A 22161-nucleotide genomic window follows, 5' to 3' on the forward strand; every position below is an offset into this window, starting at 1 on the left:
CTCCCTCCTCTCCTTATTCACACTCAGATCTGTTATAGACTGACACTGTTATAGACTAATACTGTTAATCACACTCAGATCTGTTATAGACTGACACTGTTATTCACACTCAGATCTGTTATAGACTAACACTGTTATTCACACTCAGATCTGTTATAGACTAACACTGTTATAGACTAACACTGTTATAGACTAACACTGTTATAGACTGACACTGTTAATCACACTCAGATCTGTTATAGACCGACACTGTTATAGACTAACACTGTTATAGACTAACACTGTTATAGACTAACACTGTTATAGACTAACACTGTTATTCACACTCATATCTGTTATAGACTAACACTGTTATAGACTAACACTGTTATAGACTAACACTGTTATAGACTAACACTGTTATAGACTAACACTGTTATAGACTGACACTGTTATAGACTAACACTGTTATAGACTAACACTGTTATAGACTAACACTGTTATAGACTGACACTGTTATAGACTAACACTGTTATAGACTGACACTGTTATTCACACTCAGATCTGTTATAGACTAACACTGTTATAGACTGACACTGTTATAGACTAACACTGTTATTCACACTCATATCTGTTATAGACTAACACTGTTATAGACTAACACTGTTATAGACTAACACTGTTATAGACTGACACTGTTATAGACTAACACTGTTATAGACTAACACTGTTATAGACTAACACTGTTATAGACTGACACTGTTATAGACTAACACTGTTATAGACTAACACTGTTATAGACTGACACTGTTATAGACTGACACTGTTATAGACTGACACTGTTATAGACTAACACTGTTATAGACTAACACTGTTATAGACTAACACTGTTATAGACTAACACTGTTATAGACTAACACTGTTATTCACACTCAGATCTGTTATAGACTGACACTGTTATTCACACTCAGATCTGTTATAGACTGACACTGTTATTCACACTCAGATCTGTTATAGACTAACACTGTTATTCACACTCAGATCTGTTATAGACTAACACTGTTATAGACTGACACTGTTATAGACTGACACTGTTATAGACTAACACTGTTATAGACTAACACTGTTATAGACTGACACTGTTATAGACTAACACTGTTATAGACTAACACTGTTATAGACTGACACTGTTATAGACTGACACTGTTATAGACTGACACTGTTATAGACTAACACTGTTATAGACTAACACTGTTATAGACTGACACTGTTATAGACTGACACTGTTATAGACTGACACTGTTATAGACTGACACTGTTATAGACTAACACTGTTATAGACTAACACTGTTATAGACTGACACTGTTATAGACTAACACTGTTATAGACTGACACTGTTAATCACACTCATATCTGTTATAGACTGACACTGTTATAGACTGACACTGTTATAGACTGACACTGTTATAGACTAACACTGTTATAGACTGACACTGTTATAGACTAACACTGTTATAGACTGACACTGTTATTCACACTCAGATGACCTGGTGTTTAAGAAAAGTAATGTCCTCTGGACCCTAACACTGTCACACTCTCTCTCCCTCTTCCCCCCCTCCTCTTCTTCTTCTCCTCCTCTCTCTCTTCTCCCTCCTATTCTTCCCCTCTCTTCCCCTTCTTTCCTCTCCTCTCTCTTCCCCCTCCTCTTCTTCCCCTCTCTCCCCCCTCCTCTTCTTCCCCTCTCTTCTCCCTCCTCTTCTTCCCCTCTCTTCTCCCTCCTATTCTTCCCCTCTCTTCCCTATTTTCTCTCTCCCTCTTTCCTCTCCTCTCTCTTCCCTCTCCTCTCATTCTCCCTCTTCTTCCCCTCTCGCCTCCTCTTTCTAATCCTCTTCTCTCTCTACCCTTCTAATCTACAGAAGAACAGAAAGGTATTTGCTGTCACCCTGCATGTTTCTGCTACTCTTATTGAACACACACAATTTAGCTGACGGTGTGTTGCTTGTGTGTTTGTGTGTGTATTGGCCTGTGTTAATAGTGGTGTGTGTGTGTGTATTGGCCTGTGTTAATAGTGGTGTGTGTGTGTGTGTATTGGCCTGTGTTAATAGTGGTGTGTGTGTGTATTGTGTGTGTGTGTGTATTGGCCTGTGTTAATAGTGATGTGTGTGTGTATTGGCCTGCGTTAATAGTGGTGTGTGTGTGTGTGTGTGTGTGTGTGTGTGTGTGTGTGTGTGTGTATTGCCCTGTGTTAATAGTGGTGTGTGTGTGTGTGTGTGTGTATTGGCCCGTACTAAGTGTGTGTGCCTCTGTGTCTCTCTACAGCGACTATGGCCAGTATGGGTCCCAGTATGGGTCCCGGTATGGGTCCTGGGTCGGGGGTCCCGGTGATAGACTCTCCTCTCCTGACGCAGCAGATTGAGGCTCAGAGACACAGCATCAAACACCTGAAGAATGAGAACAACAGACTCAAGGTAGATAGACCATAGAGGTAGATAGACCATAGAGGTAGATAGACCATAGAGGGAGATAGACCATAGCGGTAGATAGACCATAGAGGTAGATAGACCATAGAGGTAGATAGACCATAGAGGTAGATAGACCATAGAGGTAGATAGACCATAGAGGGAGATAGACCATAGAGGTAGATAGACCATAGAGGTAGATAGACCATAGAGGGAGATAGACCATAGAGGTAGATAGACCATAGAGGGAGATAGACCATAGCGGTAGATAGACCATAGAGGTAGATAGACCATAGAGGTAGATAGACCATAGAGGTAGATAGACCATAGAGGGAGATAGACCATAGAGGTAGATAGACCATAGAGGGTGATAGACCATAGAGGTAGATAGACCATAGAGGTAGATAGACCATAGAGGGAGATAGACCATAGCGGTAGATAGACCATAGAGGTAGATAGACCATAGAGGTAGATAGACCATAGAGGTAGATAGACCATAGAGGTAGATAGACCATAGAGGTAGATAGACCATAGAGGTAGATAGACCATAGAGGGTGATAGACCATAGAGGGTGATAGACCATAGAGGGAGATAGACCATAGAGGTACATAGACCATAGAGGGAGATAGACCATAGAGGGAGATAGACCATAGAGGGAGATAGACCATAGAGGGAGATAGACCATAGAGGGAGATAGACCATAGAGGGAGATAGACCATAGAGGTAGATAGACCATAGAGGGAGATAGACCATAGAGGGAGATAGACCATAGAGGGAGATAGACCATAGAGGGTGATAGACCATAGAGGGAGATAGACCATAGAGGTAGATAGACCATAGAGGTAGATAGACCATAGAGGGAGATAGACCATAGAGGGAGATAGACCATAGAGGTACATAGACCATAGAGGGAGATAGACCATAGAGGGAGATAGACCATAGAGGGAGATAGACCATAGAGGGAGATAGACCATAGATGGGAGATAGAGGACTCATCTTTGTATCTTTGACAGCGCCATCGAGGGCTATCTCCATTTTAAAGTAGTCTTCTTTTGTGTTTGAAAAAAAACGTAAAGATTTTCCGCCAGCTGCAGTGCCTGAGTGCCAGTCTGTTTGGTGCTATCATGTCAATGCCTTGTCACTCATTCAACGTTAGCCTGAGTGCCAGTCGGTTCCGGTTCAGGGAACAGAACCGAAAACTGGAAAATAACCAAATGTTTCAAGGAACAGAATCAGAACTGGGAACGAAAGTGATCTATACTGTCCCGGAACAGAACTGTTATTTTAAAAGCATGGGAACCGGTTAATAATGTTTATTTTACGTTCCAGGAAAAAAAAATCCCAGTCCCACAAAAAAAATGTAACAAAGTACCTGCTTCTGTCAATCAGAAACTTATGCCAGTGTCTTTCTGCCAGCTGGAAATCTTTGCCAGTTTGTGTAGTCTACCTACCCCTCCTTCTCTGAAGGTTACTGTAGCCTACTGATGTTACAAGCGTGATTCAGAAGACAAGGAGGGATTTAATTAGAGAAGAAGGGATTGACTTTTTCAACACTAGTTAGGGACACTCTAGTTAACACGTTGGATTAATTAACTACAAAAAAGTTAAAACATTGTTTTAATTCTGGTGACACTCTGCACACACAAGCTTCTTAACGAGCTTCTCTGGTCCAACGTTAAACCAACTCTCGGAAGTACAAAGACATTCAAAGTTCCTGCATAGAAGCTGCTCCTCCGTAGGTATAATTCTGCGGGAGTAATTCTCCCCCTCCTACTCTCTCCTTCCCCCTCCTACTCTCTCCTTCCCCCTCCCACTCTCTCCTTCCCCCTCCCACTCTCTCCTTCCCCCTCCCACTCTCTCCTTCCCCTCCTCTTCATTCTCCTTATCCCCCCACTCTCTCCTTCCCCCTCCCACTCTCTCCTTCCCTCTCCCTCTCCCACCCTCATCTCCATTCTCCTTCCCCCTCCCACTCTCTCCTTCCCACACCCCCTCCCCTCCTCCTTCCTTCCTCCTCCCTCCTCCTCCAGGCTGAGAAGATGCGTGCCCAGCTGTCCTCCCTACCACCTCTCCATGTCTCCAAGCTCCCCACTAGAGACGGCTCTCACCCAGAGGTGCTCTCTAGCGCCCTCTATCGCAAGACTGACCAATTACTGGACACGTTACTGCAGATGAGTGCCAACGTCAAAGTGGTGGACATCACTGGCAAATCCCCAGGTATGATGCGCCCCCCCTTCTTGTTCTCTGTTGTACCCGTAGAAGAGTCGTTCTCAATGATGTAATTGTTTACATAAAGGCTCCCCCCCCCAAAAAAACTGTCACGAAAGCATATTCATACTCAAAAAAGAAACGTTTTTTGTTGTTGTTGTAGCAGATTGAAGTTTTGTTTTATGTGTGTCGTTGAGCAGTAACTCCTAGTGCCCAGCTGCTGGAACACACAGCCAGACTCCAGTCCCTTAGCAACACTCTGGACAGACTGAAGGTAAACAAACACCTTCAATCCTATCCTAGTTTGGTCACAATTCACCTTTTTTCAAGACAACGTTCCCGCGTTCACAACATTAATACTGCAGATGTCGCCTCCTTTGAAAGTAACCTTTAAATGGTGCATTGTGGACAGGCGCGATCGGATTGCATCCCGACAATACAAAAGGTATCCCAGAATGCATGCTGCCTTGGACAGGTAGTGGCAAGGAGGAGGGCAGGCAAATGTGTGATTGTAGTATGCTAAATAACTTTTCTCCTGATCGCTTCCCTTCTCTCTCCCCTCTATAACATCTCCCCTATTGTTATCTCTCTCTCCTCTCTCGCTGTCTCTCTCTCCTCTCTCTCTGTCTCTCTGTCTCTCTCTCTCTCTGTCTCTCTGTCTCTCTCTCTCCGTCTCTCTCTCCTCTCTCTCTGTCTCTCACAGGATGAGGTATCAGAACATGTGGTGACCCAGAGACCTGGAGCTAGAGCCTTGTCTGACTTTGCCACGTTCCCCTGCTCCTCCTTCGTCAAGGTAACCACACACCACCCAGGGTCAACCAGCCACACACCATCCAGGGTCGCCCAGCCACACACCATCCAGGGTCACCCAGCCACACACACTCCAGGGTCAACCAGCCACACACACTCCAGGGTCAACCAGCCACACACACTCCAGGGTCAACCAGCCACACAACACACCGTCCAGGGTCAACCAGCCACACATCATTCAGGGTCACCCAGTCACACACACTCCAGGGTCAACCAGCCACACACACTCCAGGGTCAACCAGCCACACACACTCCAGGGTCAACCAGCCACACACACTCCAGGGTCAACCAGCCACACAACACACCGTCCAGGGTCAACCAGCCACACATCATCCAGGGTCACCCAGTCACACACACTCCAGGGTCAACCAGCCACACACACTCCAGGGTCAACCAGCCACACACCGTCCAGGGTCAACCAGCCACACACCGTCCAGGGTCAACCAGCCACACATCATCCAGGGTCACCCAGTCACACACACTCCAGGGTCAACCAGCCACACACCGTCCAGGGTCAACCAGCCACACATCATCCAGGGTCACCCAGTCACACACACTCCAGGGTCAACCAGCCACACACCGTCCAGGGTCACCCAACCACACACCATCCAGGGTCACCCAGTCACACACCGTCCAGGGTCACCCAACCACACACCATCCAGGGTCAACCAGCCACACACCGTCCAGGGTCACCCAACCACACACCATCCAGGGTCAACCAGCCACACACCGTCCAGGGTCAACCAGCCACACATCATCCAGGGTCACCCAGTCACACACACTCCAGGGTCAACCAGCCACACACCGTCCAGGGTCACCCAACCACACACCATCCAGGGTCACCCAGTCACACACCGTCCAGGGTCACCCAACCACACACCATCCAGGGTCAACCAGCCACACACCGTCCAGGGTCAACCAGCCACACACCGTCCAGGGTCAACCAGCCACACATCATCCAGGGTCACCCAGTCACACACACTCCAGGGTCAACCAGCCACACACACTCCAGGGTCAACCAGCCACACACCGTCCAGGATCAACCAACCACACACCGTCCAGGGTCAACCAGCCACACATCATCCAGGGTCACCCAGTCACACACACTCCAGGGTCAACCAGCCACACACCGTCCAGGGTCAACCAACCACACACCGTCCAGGGTCAACCAGCCACACACCGTCCAGGGTCAACCAGCCACACATCATCCAGGGTCAACCAGCCACACACCGTCCAGGGTCAACCAACCACACACCGTCCAGGGTCAACCAGCCACACACACTCCATGGATCACCAGCCACACACCGTCCAGGGTCAACCAGCCACACACACTCCATGGATCACCAGTCACACACCGTCCAGGATCACCACTAGGCTACCATATAGTTACTATGCTGTGATAATGTATTAGACCAGTCATATAGCCACTATGCTGTGATAATGAATTAGACCAGACATATAGCCACCATGCTGTGATAATGTATTAGACCAGGCATATAGCCACCATGCTGTGATAATGTATTAGACCAGGCATATAGCCACCATGCTGTGATAATGTGTTAGACCAGACATATAGCCACCATGCTGTGATAATGTATTAGACCAGGCATATAGCCACCATGCTGTGATAATGTATTAGACCAGACATATAGCCACCATGCTGTGATAATGTATTAGACCAGGCATATAGCCACCATGCTGTGATAATGTATTAGACCAGACATATAGCCAACATGCTGTGATAATGTATTAGACCAGGCATATAGCCACCATGCTGTGATAATGTATTAGAGCAGACATATAGCCACCATGCTGTGATAATGTATTAGACCAGGCATATAGCCACTATGCTGTGATAATGTACTAGACCAGACATATAGCCACCATGCTGTGATAATGTATTAGACCAGACATATAGCCACTATGCTGTGATAATGTATTAGACCAGACATATAGCCACCATGCTGTGATAATGTATTAGACCAGACATATAGCCACTATGCTGTGATAATGTATTACACCAGACATATAGCCACCATGCTGTGATAATGTATTAGACCAGACATATAGCCACTATGCTGTGATAATGTATTACACCAGACATATAGCCACCATGCTGTGATAATGTATTACACCAGACATATAGCCACCATGCTGTGATAATGTATTAGACCAGGCATATAGCCACCATGCTGTGATAATGTATTAGACCAGACATATAGCCACCATGCTGTGATAATGTATTAGACCAGGCATATAGCCACCATGCTGTGATAATGTATTAGAGCAGACATATAGCCACCATGCTGTGATAATGTATTAGACCAGGCATATAGCCACTATGCTGTGATAATGTACTAGACCAGACATATAGCCACCATGCTGTGATAATGTATTAGACCAGACATATAGCCACCATGCTGTGATAATGTATTAGACCAGACATATAGCCACCATGCTGTGATAATGTATTAGACCAGGCATATAGCCACCATGCTGTGATAATGTATTAGACCAGACATATAGCCACCATGCTGTGATAATGTATTAGACCAGGCATATAGCCACTATGCTGTGATAATGTATTAGAGCAGACATATAGCCACCATGCTGTGATAATGTATTAGACCAGGCATATAGCCACTATGCTGTGATAATGTACTAGACCAGACATATAGCCACCATGCTGTGATAATGTATTAGACCAGACATATAGCCACTATGCTGTGATAATGTATTAGACCAGACATATAGTCACTATGCTGTGATAATGTATAAGACCAGACATATAGCCACCATGCTGTGATAATGTATTCGACCAGGCATATAGCCACCATGCTGTGATAATGTATTAGACCAGACATATAGCCACCATGCTGTGATAATGTATTAGACCAGACATATAGCCACCATGCTGTGATAATGTATTAGACCAGACATATAGCCACCATGCTGTGATAGAGGTCCTGTGATAGACTAGTGTCCTGTCCAGGGGGTGTCCTGTCCAAGCTGTCTCACTACAGAAGAGGAGACAGACTAGTGTCCTGTCCATCAAGCTGTCTCACTACAGAACAGGAGAAGAGGGGGGACATGGTGGGGGAGGGGCCAGGTCTGTAACTAGTGTCTGTCTGTCTGCAGGTCCAGGAGGAGAAGAGGGGGGACATGGTGCTGGTGGGGAAGGTGATGATGCCGTGTTCCCGTGGTCAGGAGCAGGTCCACCGTCTCGTCCTATCACAGCCTCAGCTCCAAAGAGTGCACCGCCTCCTGCTGACATAGGCTCCACCCACAACCCGCCCTGCTGACATAGGCTCCACCTTCAACCTGCCCTGTTGCTCCTTCCCATCTGTCTGTCTGAGTTTTTCTTTAGGCCAAAGCATTGGGTTTGTGTTCGTACGCAGACGGTGCTTGACTTGGGCCGTGAGCTCACTGAACTGAGCGCCAGAACCTTAATTTCCTCTATTGCCTGAGTTCCATTCTGCCGTTATTGCAAAGTTCTGGCACCTGGATATAAACGGTAGCAGCACCTAAAATAACTACCAGCGTCAAGTCAAGCCCCGTTCATACGTACAGTTAGAGTATAAATACGCTCACTTCCTCTAGATCGCTAGTTCACTTCCTCTGTAGATCATACGCTCACTTCCTCTAGATCGCTCGTTCACTTCCTCTGTAGATCATACGCTCACTTCCTCTAGATCTCTAGTTCACTTCCTCTGTAGATCATACGCTCACTTCCTCTAGATCGCTCGTTCACTTCCTCTGTAGATCATACGCTCACTTCCTCTAGATCTCTCGTTCACTTCCTCTGTAGATCATTTGGTAGAGCATAGGGCCTGTAATGGCAGGATAGTGGGTTTGATTCCTACGACCACCTATACACAAAAATGTATTCACGCATGGCTGTCAGACACTTTGGATAAAAGCATCTGCCAAATTATATTACGTAAACACACACTACTAACCAGTCTGCTGAGGGTGATGCTCCCTGCTACACTACTAACCAGTCTGCTGAGGGTGATGCTCCCTGCTACACTACTAACCAGTCTGCTGAGGGTGATGCTCCCTGCTACACTACTAACCAGTCTGCTGAGGGTGATGCTCCCTGCTACACTACTAACCAGTCTGCTGAGGGTGATGCTCCCTGCTACACTACTAACCAGTCTGCTGAGGGTGATGCTCCCTGCTACACTACTAACCTGTCTGCTGAGGGTGATGCTCCCTGCTACACTACTAACCAGTCTGCTGAGGGTGATGCTGCCTGCTACACTACTAACCAGTCTGCTGAGGGTGATGCTCCCTGCTACACTACTAACCAGTCTGCTGAGGGTGATGCTGCCTGCTACACTACTAACCAGTCTGCTGAGGGTGATGCTCCCTGCTACACTACTAACCAGTCTGCTGAGGGTGATGCTGCCTGCTACACTACTAACCTGTCTGCTGAGGGTGATGCTCCCTGCTACACTACTAACCAGTCTGCTGAGGGTGATGCTGCCTGCTACACTACTAACCAGTCTGCTGAGGGTGATGCTGCCTGCTACACTACTAACCAGTCTGCTGAGGGTGATGCTCCCTGCTACACTACTAACCAGTCTGCTGAGGGTGATGCTCCCTGCTACACTACTAACCAGTCTGCTGAGGGTGATGCTGCCTGCTACCCATCTTACTGTCTGTCTGTCGACGGTGATGCTGCCTACTACCCATCTTACTGTCTGTCTGCCGAGGGTGATGCTGCCTGCTACCCATCTTACTGTCTGTCTGCCGAGGGTGATGCTGCCTACTACCCATCTTACTGTCTGTCTGCCGAGGGTGATGCTGCCTGCTACCCATCTTACTGTCTGTCTGCCTGCTACCCATCTTACTGTTTCATTATTTATTTAAGATGGTCAATGCACATTAGGCCCTATTTAGACTTGACATAAGTTGACTTTAACATGGACTTAAATCAACAATATTTGTACTTGGGTCCATGTTTTATATCCATGTTGAGTCTATTTACCTCAGGTCTGAATCAGACCCATTATAGTCTCCAGGTCCAACATCAATGTAAAAGTGACTGAGTTATTTTTCCGTCCGTTGTCCCGTAGTTCACGACGGTGTCGTTGTACATACAACTATTCCTTTTACTCTTAACTATCTACAGCAGGGGTGTCAAACTCCCTTTTCCCAGAGGGCCGTATTCGGTCTTCACTGAGCGCCGCAGCCCCCCCCCCCCCCCCGCAGAATTAAAATAAATAAACAATCCAAACAACCTGGAGTTTGACACACGACCTAAAGGGAGAGAAAGTTGTCAGATTTCTGGGTATTATTTTACTGCAGTTTAAATTTACATTTCAACGGGAGTGAAAATATAATTCATTTGAAGGGATTTCATGAAACACGGATCAAATGTTTTGATTTCATAAAAATCAGTGTCATGTTCTACTTTTACGGGTCGTAGATTAATTTATTTCATATTTATTGCACATATTAAATGGCAGTAAATTGGGACAGTCATCTGTTACCTGATTGGCTGTAATCTGTTTTAAGTAACCTGATTGGCTGTAATCTGTTTTAAGTAACCTGATTGGCTGTAATCTGTTTTAAGTAGCTAATATAGTCCATGTGTATTACAGGTGAGACTCTTGCTGTGTAGAATGACTCCGGTTTAGACTTCATTAAACTACATGCCTCATCAGTTACTGTCTGCAAAAATACGTATTGGCCATAGAGGCTTTGTTTTTTTCCTCTGCTATGAAGTGTCATACTGGTGTCATAAAGGCTATCTCATCTCTGCTATGAAGTGTCATACTGGTATCAGAAAGGCTATCTCATCTCTGCTATGAAGTGTCATACTGGTGTCATAAAGGCTATCTCATCTCTGCTATGAAGTGTCATACTGGTGTCATAAAGGCTATCTCATCTCTGCTATGAAGTGTCATAATGGTATCATATAAGCTATCTCATCTCTGCTATGAAGTGTCATACTGGTATCATAAAAGCTATCTCATCTCTGCTATGAAGTGTCATACTGGTATCAGAAAGGCTATCTCATCTCTGCTATGAAGTGTCATACTGGTATCATAAAGGCTATCTCATCTCTGCTATGAAGTGTCATACTGGTATCATAAAAGCTTTATAGTTTTTTTTAATAACCTCAAGTTATATTGGCATTATTTTCATGGCATTGTTGGCTTTTCTTACATTGTCATTGGAGAGATAATATATTAACATGGTATTCATTATTTTATGCATTAGTGATTTACAGAGAATGTACCTCTGTGCAGCCTGTTGCTAGCATATAATGTACCTCTGTGCAGCCTGTTGCTAGCATATAATGCACCTCTGTGCAGCCTGTTGATAGCATATAATGTACCTCTGTGCAGCCTGTTGCTAGCATATAATGTACCTCTGTGCAGCCTGTTGTAGCATATAATGTGTATCTGCACTCCCTGTAACATCTTCAAGTGTACTATAATTAAAAAACAGCTGAATCTGATAGTAACAATACACAAATGTACCGTAGGCATACCATACCATTATTACCAATCTACTACAACCCTGTCTCTGGCCAATCTACTACAACCCCGTCGCTGGCCAATCTACTACAACCCTGTCTCTGGCCAATCTACTACAACCCTGTCGCTGGCCAATCTACTACAACCCTGTCTCTGGCCAATCTACTACAACCCTGTCGCTGGCCAATCTACTACAACCCTGTCGCTGGCCAATCTACTACAACCCTGTCGCTGGCCAATCTACTGGCCAATCTACTACAACCCTGTCGCTGGCCAATCTACTACAACCCTGCCGCTGGCCAATCTACTACAACCCTGTCGCTGGCCAATCTACTGGCCAATCTACTACAACCCCGTCGCTGGCCAATCTACTACAACCCTGTCGCTGGCCAATCTACTACAACCCTGTCGCTGGCCAATCTACTGGCCAATCTACTACAACCCCGTCGCTGGCCAATCTACTGGCCAATCTACTACAACCCTGTCTCTGGCCAATCTACTGGCCAATCTACTACAACCCTGTCTCTGGCCAATATACTACAACCCTGTCTCTGGCCAATCTACTACAACCCTGTCGCTGGCCAATCTACTGGCCAATCTACTACAACCCTGTCGCTGGCCAATATACTACAACCCTGTCTCTGGCCAATCTACTACAACCCTGTCGCTGGCCAATCTACTGGCCAATCTACTACAACCCTGCCGCTGGCCAATCTACTGGCCAATCTACTACAACCCTGTCTCTGGCCAATCTACTACAACCCTGTCTCTGGCCAATCTACTACAACCCTGTCGCTGGCCAATCTACTACAACCCTGTCGCTGGCCAATCTACTACAACCCTGTCGCTGGCCAATCTACTGGCCAATCTACTACAACCCTGTCGCTGGCCAATCTACTGGCCAATCTACTACAACCCTGTCGCTGGCCAATCTACTGGCCAATCTACTACAACCTTGTCGCTGGCCAATCTACTACAACCCTGTCGCTGGCCAATCTACTGGCCAATCTACTACAACCCTGTCGCTGGCCAATCTACTGGCCAATCTACTACAACCCTGTCGCTGGCCAATCTACTGGCCAATCTACTACAACCCTGTCGCTGGCCAATCTACTGGCCAATCTACTACAACCCTGTCGCTGGCCAATCTACTACAACCCTGTCGCTGGCCAATCTACTGGCCAATCTACTACAACCCTGTCGCTGGCCAATCTACTGGCCAATCTACTACAACCCTGTCGCTGGCCAATCTACTGGCCAATCTACTACAACCTTGTCGCTGGCCAATCTACTGGCCAATCTACTACAACCCTGTCGCTGGCCAATCTACTACAACCCTGTCGCTGGCCAATCTACTACAACCCTGTCGCTGGCCAATCTACTGGCCAATCTACTACAACCCTGTCGCTGGCCAATCTACTACAACCCTGTCGCTGGCCAATCTACTGGCCAATCTACTACAACCCTGTCGCTGGCCAATCTACTACAACCCTGTCGCTGGCCAATCTACTACAACCCTGTCGCTGGCCAATCTACTACAACCCTGTCGCTGGCCAATCTACTGGCCAATCTACTACAACCCTGTCGCTGGCCAATCTACTGGCCAATCTACTACAACCCTGTCGCTGGCCAATCTACTGGCCAATCTACTACAACCTTGTCGCTGGCCAATCTACTACAACCCTGTCGCTGGCCAATCTACTGGCCAATCTACTACAACCCTGTCGCTGGCCAATCTACTGGCCAATCTACTACAACCCTGTCGCTGGCCAATCTACTGGCCAATCTACTACAACCCTGTCGCTGGCCAATCTACTGGCCAATCTACTACAACCCTGTCGCTGGCCAATCTACTACAACCCTGTCGCTGGCCAATCTACTGGCCAATCTACTACAACCCTGTCGCTGGCCAATCTACTGGCCAATCTACTACAACCCTGTCGCTGGCCAATCTACTGGCCAATCTACTACAACCTTGTCGCTGGCCAATCTACTGGCCAATCTACTACAACCCTGTCGCTGGCCAATCTACTACAACCCTGTCGCTGGCCAATCTACTACAACCCTGTCGCTGGCCAATCTACTGGCCAATCTACTACAACCCTGTCGCTGGCCAATCTACTACAACCCTGTCGCTGGCCAATCTACTGGCCAATCTACTACAACCCTGTCGCTGGCCAATCTACTACAACCCTGTCGCTGGCCAATCTACTACAACCCTGTCGCTGGCCGATCTATTACAACCCTGTCGCTGGCCAATCTACTACAACCCTGTCGCTGGCCAATCTACTACAACCCTGTCGCTGGCCAATCTACTACAACCCTGTCTCTGGCCAATCTACTACAACCCTGTCTCTGGCCAATCTACTACAACCCTGTCGCTGGCCAATCTACTACAACCCTGCCGCTGGCCAATCTACTACAACCCTGTCTCTGGCCAATCTACTACAACCCCGTCTCTGGCCAATCTACTACAACCCTGTCGCTGGCCAATCTACTACAACCCTGTCGCTGGCCAATCTACTGGCCAATCTACTACAACCGCGTCGCTGGCCAATCTACTGGCCAATCTACTACAACCCTGTCGCTGGCCAATCTACTGGCCAATCTACTACAACCCTGTCGCTGGCCAATCTACTGGCCAATCTACTACAACCCTGTCGCTGGCCAATCTACTGGCCAATCTACTACAACCCTGCCGCTGGCCAATCTACTACAACCCTGTCGCTGGCCAATCTACTGGCCAATCTACTACAACCCTGTCGCTGGCCAATCTACTGGCCAATCTACTACAACCCTGTCGCTGGCCAATCTACTGGCCAATCTACTACAACCCTGCCGCTGGCCAATCTACTACAACCCTGCCGCTGGCCAATCTACTGGCCAATCTACTACAACCCCGTCGCTGGCCAATCTACTACAACCCTGTCGCTGGCCAATCTACTGGCCAATCTACTACAACCCTGTCGCTGGCCAATCTACTGGCCAATCTACTACAACCCTGTCTCTGGCCAATCTACTACAACCCTGTCGCTGGCCAATCTACTACAACCCTGTCGCTGGCCAATCTACTACAACCCTGTCGCTGGCCAATCTACTACAACCCTGTCGCTGGCCAATCTACTGGCCAATCTACTACAACCCTGTCGCTGGCCAATCTACTACAACCCTGTCGCTGGCCAATCTACTACAACCCTGTCGCTGGCCAATCTACTACAACCCTGTCGCTGGCCGATCTATTACAACCCTGTCGCTGGCCAATCTACTACAACCCTGTCGCTGGCCAATCTACTACAACCCTGTCGCTGGCCAATCTACTACAACCCTGTCTCTGGCCAATCTACTACAACCCTGTCTCTGGCCAATCTACTACAACCCTGTCGCTGGCCAATCTACTACAACCCTGTCGCTGGCCAATCTACTACAACCCTGTCTCTGGCCAATCTACTACAACCCCGTCTCTGGCCAATCTACTACAACCCTGTCGCTGGCCAATCTACTACAACCCTGTCGCTGGCCAATCTACTGGCCAATCTACTACAACCGCGTCGCTGGCCAATCTACTGGCCAATCTACTACAACCCTGTCGCTGGCCAATCTACTGGCCAATCTACTACAACCCTGTCGCTGGCCAATCTACTGGCCAATCTACTACAACCCTGTCGCTGGCCAATCTACTGGCCAATCTACTACAACCCTGCCGCTGGCCAATCTACTACAACCCTGTCGCTGGCCAATCTACTGGCCAATCTACTACAACCCTGCCGCTGGCCAATCTACTACAACCCTGTCGCTGGCCAATCTACTGGCCAATCTACTACAACCCCGTCGCTGGCCAATCTACTACAACCCTGTCGCTGGCCAATCTACTACAACCCTGTCGCTGGCCAATATACTACAACTCCGTTGCTGGCCAATCTACTACAACTCCGTTGCTGGCCAATCTACTACAACCCTGTTTATGGCCTCTTATCATTGTGCTCTTTGCCCCAAAAGGTATTTCAAATCAAATCAAATTTGATTGGTTACATACACACATTTAGCAGATGTTTTTGCGGGTGTAGCGAAATGCTTGTAACCTTTATTTGTGTGCGACCGATTTAATTTTCCAGAGCCCTGTGTCTCCACTGTAACTATTACTGCTGTTTAGGGTTGCAAATATACGGCAACTTTCCTCAAATTCCCAGGTTTTCCAGAAATCCCGATTGGGAGATTCATGTTATCTGATAAGCAGAAAATCCAGGAATCTTCAAACCGTTATTTCTGGAAAACCTGGGAATTTGGGGAAAGTCGCCAGGTTTACACCACTATAATGTAGCAGCTCTAACCACTATTACTGCACTGTAACCATCTGAACAATAAATAAGCTGAAGTAGAAGGAATGTCATGCTGTCTGTCTGTCTGTAGATGTTCGTCAGCGTCTGTGGTAAGCCTATCCACGGTCGTATCTGGAATATTATTAAACGTGAAGACTGTATACTATCAAATCAATTCTCTAGCTTTAATTAGCACGTGATTAAACTAATCATGTAAACGTTAATTAACTAGGAAGTCGGGGCACCACGGGAAAATGTTTAGAATTAAACTCAATTAGGTCTTCCATTAATGATTATTAATTGTTACCGCATCAGATCTCATTACTGAACTTCGCAAACCTTGGAAATATGCACGAACCCTAGTTTCCATAATGAATCAGCAATATACAAATTGGCTTAATGTATTTACTAACTAACTAAATAATAACAAAGAATTACATAACAAACAAACAGTAGATATTGCTTACTAACATGATACAAAGAAAAAGTCCCTAGCGGACCAAACCGATATGATGGCTTGGTAGACAAAGGAAAGGGGTGGGGACTGAGAGAGCGGGAAAGACAACATGGATTCACTACACACAGTGGATAATGGTACTCATGGACATGCTATTACTTTGCACATGAACGGCCGCTCATTCTGGAAGAAATTGCAATGTACATATTGTGGTAAACCGTGGGGTTGAGCGTGCAGAGATTGTCACAGACACATGGAAGTTTTAGATTTTGTACCTTGTCAGCTCGGGGATTTGAACTTGCAACCTTTCGGTTACTAGTCCAATGCTCTAACCACTAGGCTACCCTATCATGCCAACACCAACCATAGAATTAGAATATTCATCCTGTTTATCTGATTCCAACAGTTCACCCAAATGTTTTTGATCTACACTGAGTATACAAAACATTAAGAACACCTGCTCTTTCAAATTCAAATCCAATTTTATTGGTCACATACGCGTGTTTAGCAGATGTTATTTGCGGGCGTAGCGAAATGCTTGTGTTTCTAGCTCCGACAGTGCAGTAATATCTAACAAGTAATATCTAACAATTTCACAACACATACCTAATACACACATATCTAAGTAAAGGAATGGAATTAAGACTATATGGATGAGCGATGTCAGAGCACCATAGACTAAGATACAGTAGAATATAATACAGTATATACATATGAGATGCAAAATATGTAAACATTATTAAAGAGACCAGTGATCCGTTTATTAAAGTGGCCAGTGATTTCCAGTCTATGTATGTAGGCAGCAGCCTCTGAGTCGTTGAATTGAGACTCCACTTTGTCTCTATATAGTGACATTTTGCCTGATTGATTTCTTTGCGGGAGAACTTGAGGGAATAACTACACTGTTTTGTATTCTGCTTTCTGCCTAACACAAGGTTGGGACAAACAGACAGCAGAGTGTAGAAAGCATGTTTATTTATATTTTGGTCATAAAAAAACTATAATAATAAGTATTTAAATACACACCAATTATGACCCTGTCTCTTTAGAAACAGACAAATGATTTACTTTTCACTTCATAATGTGTTAAAAAAAGGTGAACAAAATGGAAGCAGATCGGAATAAAACATTAGAAAATGTAAACAATTGAACTACATTGTATTTTATTCCACAGCACACGTACACGGAATCAAGTGTAAAAGTCCTCCTCGGTGTGGCGCTCACTGCCAGGGTGTTTGTCTGCCCAGGACTCTGTTGGTGATTCTCTGCAACACAAAGGATTCATTTACTACGGTTGATTCATTCACTACAGTTGATTCATTCACTACAGTTGATTCATTCACTACAGTTGATTCATTCACTACAGTTGATTCATTCACTACGTTTGATTCATTCACTACGTTTGATTCATTCACTACGGTTGATTCATTCACTACGGCTAATTAATTCACTACGGCTGATTCATTCACTACGGCTGATTCATTCACACTGAGGAAACTCCTAAAGAATGTAAAATACATTCTATACTAGTTTACATGTCTACATATGCTGGACAACCTAATATAACAACCTAATATACATAATATTCAATTCGATACAAACAATATACTAAACACTGCTGTCCTGTGGTCATTATATACTACTGCTGCTGTCCTGTAGTCCAGGACACTATATAGAACACTACTGTAGACCAGGACCCTATATAGAACACTACTGTAGACCAGGACCCTATATAGAACACTACTGTTGACCAGGACCCTATATAGAACACTACTGTAGACCAGGACCCTATATAGAACACTACTGTAGTCCAGGACCCTATATAGAACACTACTGTTGACCAGGACCCTATATAGAACACTACTGTTGACCAGGACCCTATATAGAACACTACTGTTGACCAGGACCCTATATAGAACACTACTGTAGACCAGGACCCTATATAGAACACTACTGTTGACCAGGACCCTATATAGAACACTACTGTTGACCAGGACCCTATATAGTACACTACTGTAGACCAGGACCCTATATAGAACACTACTGTAGACCAGGACCCTATATAGAACACTACTGTTGACCAGGACCCTATATAGAACACTACTGTTGACCAGGACCCTATATAGAACACTACTGTTGACCAGGGCCCTATATAGAACACTACTGTTGACCAGGACCCTATATAGTACACTACTGTAGACCAGGACCCTATATAGAACACTACTGTAGACCAGGACCCTATATAGAACACTACTGTAGACCAGGGCCCTATATAGTACACTACTGTAGACCAGGACCCTATATAGAACACTACTGTTGACCAGGACCCTATATAGAACACTACTGTTGACCAGGACCCTATATAGTACACTACTGTAGACCAGGACCCTATATAGTACACTACTGTAGACCAGGACCCTATATAGAACACTACTGTAGACCAGGACCCTATATAGAACACTACTGTAGTCCAGGACCCTATATAGAACACTACTGTAGACCAGGACCCTATATAGTACACTACTGTAGACCAGGACCCTATATAGAACACTACTGTAGTCCAGGACCCTATATAGAACACTACTGTTGACCAGGACCCTATATAGTACACTACTGTAGACCAGGACCCTATATAGTACACTACTGTAGACCAGGACCCTATATAGAACACTACTGTAGACCAGGACCCTATATAGAACACTACTGTAGACCAGGACCCTATATAGAACACTACTGTAGACCAGGACCCTATATAGAACACTACTGTAGTCCAGGACCCTATATAGAACACTACTGTAGACCAGGACCCTATATAGTACACTACTGTAGACCAGGACCCTATATAGAACACTACTGTAGTCCAGGACCCTATATAGAACACTACTGTTGACCAGGACCCTATATAGTACACTACTGTAGACCAGGACCCTATATAGTACACTACTGTAGACCAGGACCCTATATAGAACACTACTGTAGACCAGGACCCTATATAGAACACTACTGTAGACCAGGACCCTATATAGAACACTACTGTAGACCAGGACCCTATATAGAACACTACTGTAGACCAGGACCCTATATAGAACACTACTGTAGACCAGGACCCTATATAGAACACTACTGTAGACCAGGACCCTATATAGAACACTACTGTAGACCAGGACCCTATATAGAACACTACTGTTGACCAGGACCCTATATAGAACACTACTGTTGACCAGGACCCTATATAGTACACTACTGTAGACCAGGACCCTATATAGTACACTACTGTAGACCAGGACCCTATATAGTACACTACTGTAGACCAGGACCCTATATAGAACACTACTGTAGACCAGGACCCTATATAGAACACTACTGTAGACCAGGACCCTATATAGAACACTACTGTTGACCAGGACCCTATATAGAACACTACTGTTCACCAGGACCCTATATAGAACACTACTGTAGACCAGGACCCTATATAGAACACTACTGTTGACCAGGACCCTATATAGAACACTACTGTAGACCAGGACCCTATATAGAACACTACTGTAGACCAGGACCCTATATAGAACACTACTGTAGACCAGGGCCCTATTCCCTATATAGAACACTACTGTAGACCAGGACCCTATATAGAACACGACTGTAGACCAGGACCCTATATAGAACACTACTGTTCACCAGGACCCTATATAGAACACTACTGTAGACCAGGACCCTATATAGAACACTACTGTAGACCAGGACCCTATATAGAACACTACTGTAGACCAGGACCCTATATAGAACACTACTGTAGACCAGGACCCTATATAGAACACTACTGTAGACCAGGACCCTATATAGAACACTACTGTAGTCCAGGACCCTATATAGAACACTACTGTAGACCAGGGCCCTATATAGAACACTACTGTAGACCAGGACCCTATTCCCTATATAGAACACTACTGTTGACCAGGACCCTATATAGAACACTACTGTAGACCAGGACCCTATTCCCTATATAGAACACTACTGTAGACCAGGACCCCATATAGAACACTACTGTAGACCAGGACCCTATATAGAACACTACTGTAGACCAGGACCCTATATAGAACACTACTGTAGACCAGGGCCCTATATAGAACACTACTGTTGACCAGGACCCTATATAGAACACTACTGTAGACCAGGACCCTATTCCCTATATAGAACACTACTGTTGACCAGGACCCTATATAGAACACTACTGTAGACCAGGACCCTATTCCCTATATAGAACACTACTGTAGACCAGGACCCTATATAGAACACTACTGTAGACCAGGACCCTATTCCCTATATAGAACACTACTGTTGACCAGGACCCTATATAGAACACTACTGTAGACCAGGACCCTATTCCCTATATAGAACACTACTGTAGACCAGGACCCTATATAGAACACTACTGTTGACCAGGACCCTATATAGAACACTACTGTTGACCAGGACCCTATATAGAACACTACTGTTGACCAGGACCCTATATAGAACACTACTGTAGACCAGGACCCTATATAGAACACTACTGTAGACCAGGACCCTATTCCCTATATAGAACACTACTGTTGACCAGGACCCTATATAGAACACTACTGTAGACCAGGACCCTATTCCCTATATAGAACACTACTGTTGACCAGGACCCTATTCCCTATATAGAACACTACTGTTGACCAGGACCCTATATAGTACACTACTGTAGACCAGGACCCTATATAGAACACTACTGTAGACCAGGACCCTATATAGAACACTACTGTAGACCAGGACCCTATATAGAACACTACTGTAGACCAGGACCCTATATAGAACACTACTGTTGACCAGGACCCTATATAGAACACTACTGTAGACCAGGACCCTATATAGAACACTACTGTAGACCAGGACCCTATATAGAACACTACTGTAGACCAGGACCCTATATAGAACACTACTGTAGACCAGGACCCTATATAGAACACTACTGTAGACCAGGACCCTATTCCCTATATAGAACACTACTGTTGACCAGGACCCTATATAGAACACTACTGTTGACCAGGGCCCTATATAGAACACTACTGTTGACCAGGACCCTATATAGAACACTACTGTTGACCAGGACCCTATATAGAACACTACTGTAGACCAGGACCCTATTCCCTATATATAGTACACTACTGTAGACCAGGACCCTATATAGAACACTACTGTAGACCAGGACCCTATATAGAACACTACTGTAGTCCAGGACCCTATATAGAACACTACTGTAGACCAGGACCCTATATAGAACACTACTGTAGACCAGGACCCTATATAGAACACTACTGTAGTCCAGGACCCTATATAGAACACTACTGTAGACCAGGACCCAATATAGAACACTACTGTAGACCAGGACCCTATATAGAACACTACTGTAGTCCAGGAC

The 22161-nt window shown here is 45.6% G+C and overlaps 2 protein-coding genes and 1 long non-coding RNA gene across 8 annotated transcripts in view; 1 reads left to right on the forward strand and 2 right to left on the reverse strand.

The window, feature by feature from the left end:
* LOC110504258 (dynactin subunit 1b) overlaps positions 1-10687 on the forward strand; it is a 133031-nt gene extending 122344 nt beyond the window's left edge. For all 3 annotated transcript variants that reach the window (XM_090221474.1, XM_090221475.1, XM_090221476.1), the window contains 5 exons: positions 2300-2448; positions 4467-4653; positions 4845-4918; positions 5348-5437; positions 8593-10687. In XM_090221474.1, coding sequence (XP_090077600.1) covers positions 2300-2448; positions 4467-4653; positions 4845-4918; positions 5348-5437; positions 8593-8730 — 638 coding nt within the window. In that variant the 3' untranslated portion in view covers positions 8731-10687. The remainder of the gene's footprint in view (positions 1-2299; positions 2449-4466; positions 4654-4844; positions 4919-5347; positions 5438-8592) is intronic.
* Positions 8774-11282, reverse strand: LOC149972171 (uncharacterized). The gene is made up of 2 exons (XR_016492095.1): positions 11011-11282; positions 8774-10952 (listed from the first exon to the last, which is right to left on the reverse strand). It is a non-coding gene; the product is annotated as an uncharacterized LOC149972171 (long non-coding RNA).
* Positions 11283-17673: 6391 nt separating this feature from the next.
* The window catches only part of alms1 (ALMS1 centrosome and basal body associated protein), an 82631-nt gene continuing 78143 nt past the window's right edge, over positions 17674-22161 (reverse strand). For all 4 annotated transcript variants that reach the window (XM_090221481.1, XM_090221480.1, XM_090221479.1 and 1 more), the window contains one exon: positions 17674-17983. In XM_090221481.1, coding sequence (XP_090077607.1) covers positions 17939-17983 — 45 coding nt within the window. In that variant the 3' untranslated portion in view covers positions 17674-17938. The remainder of the gene's footprint in view (positions 17984-22161) is intronic.

The sequence above is a fragment of the Oncorhynchus mykiss genome, chromosome 25 (genome assembly GCF_057628025.1).
Source record: "Oncorhynchus mykiss isolate SJ-2025 chromosome 25, ASM5762802v1, whole genome shotgun sequence".
Classification (NCBI taxonomy): Eukaryota; Metazoa; Chordata; class Actinopteri; order Salmoniformes; family Salmonidae; genus Oncorhynchus; species Oncorhynchus mykiss.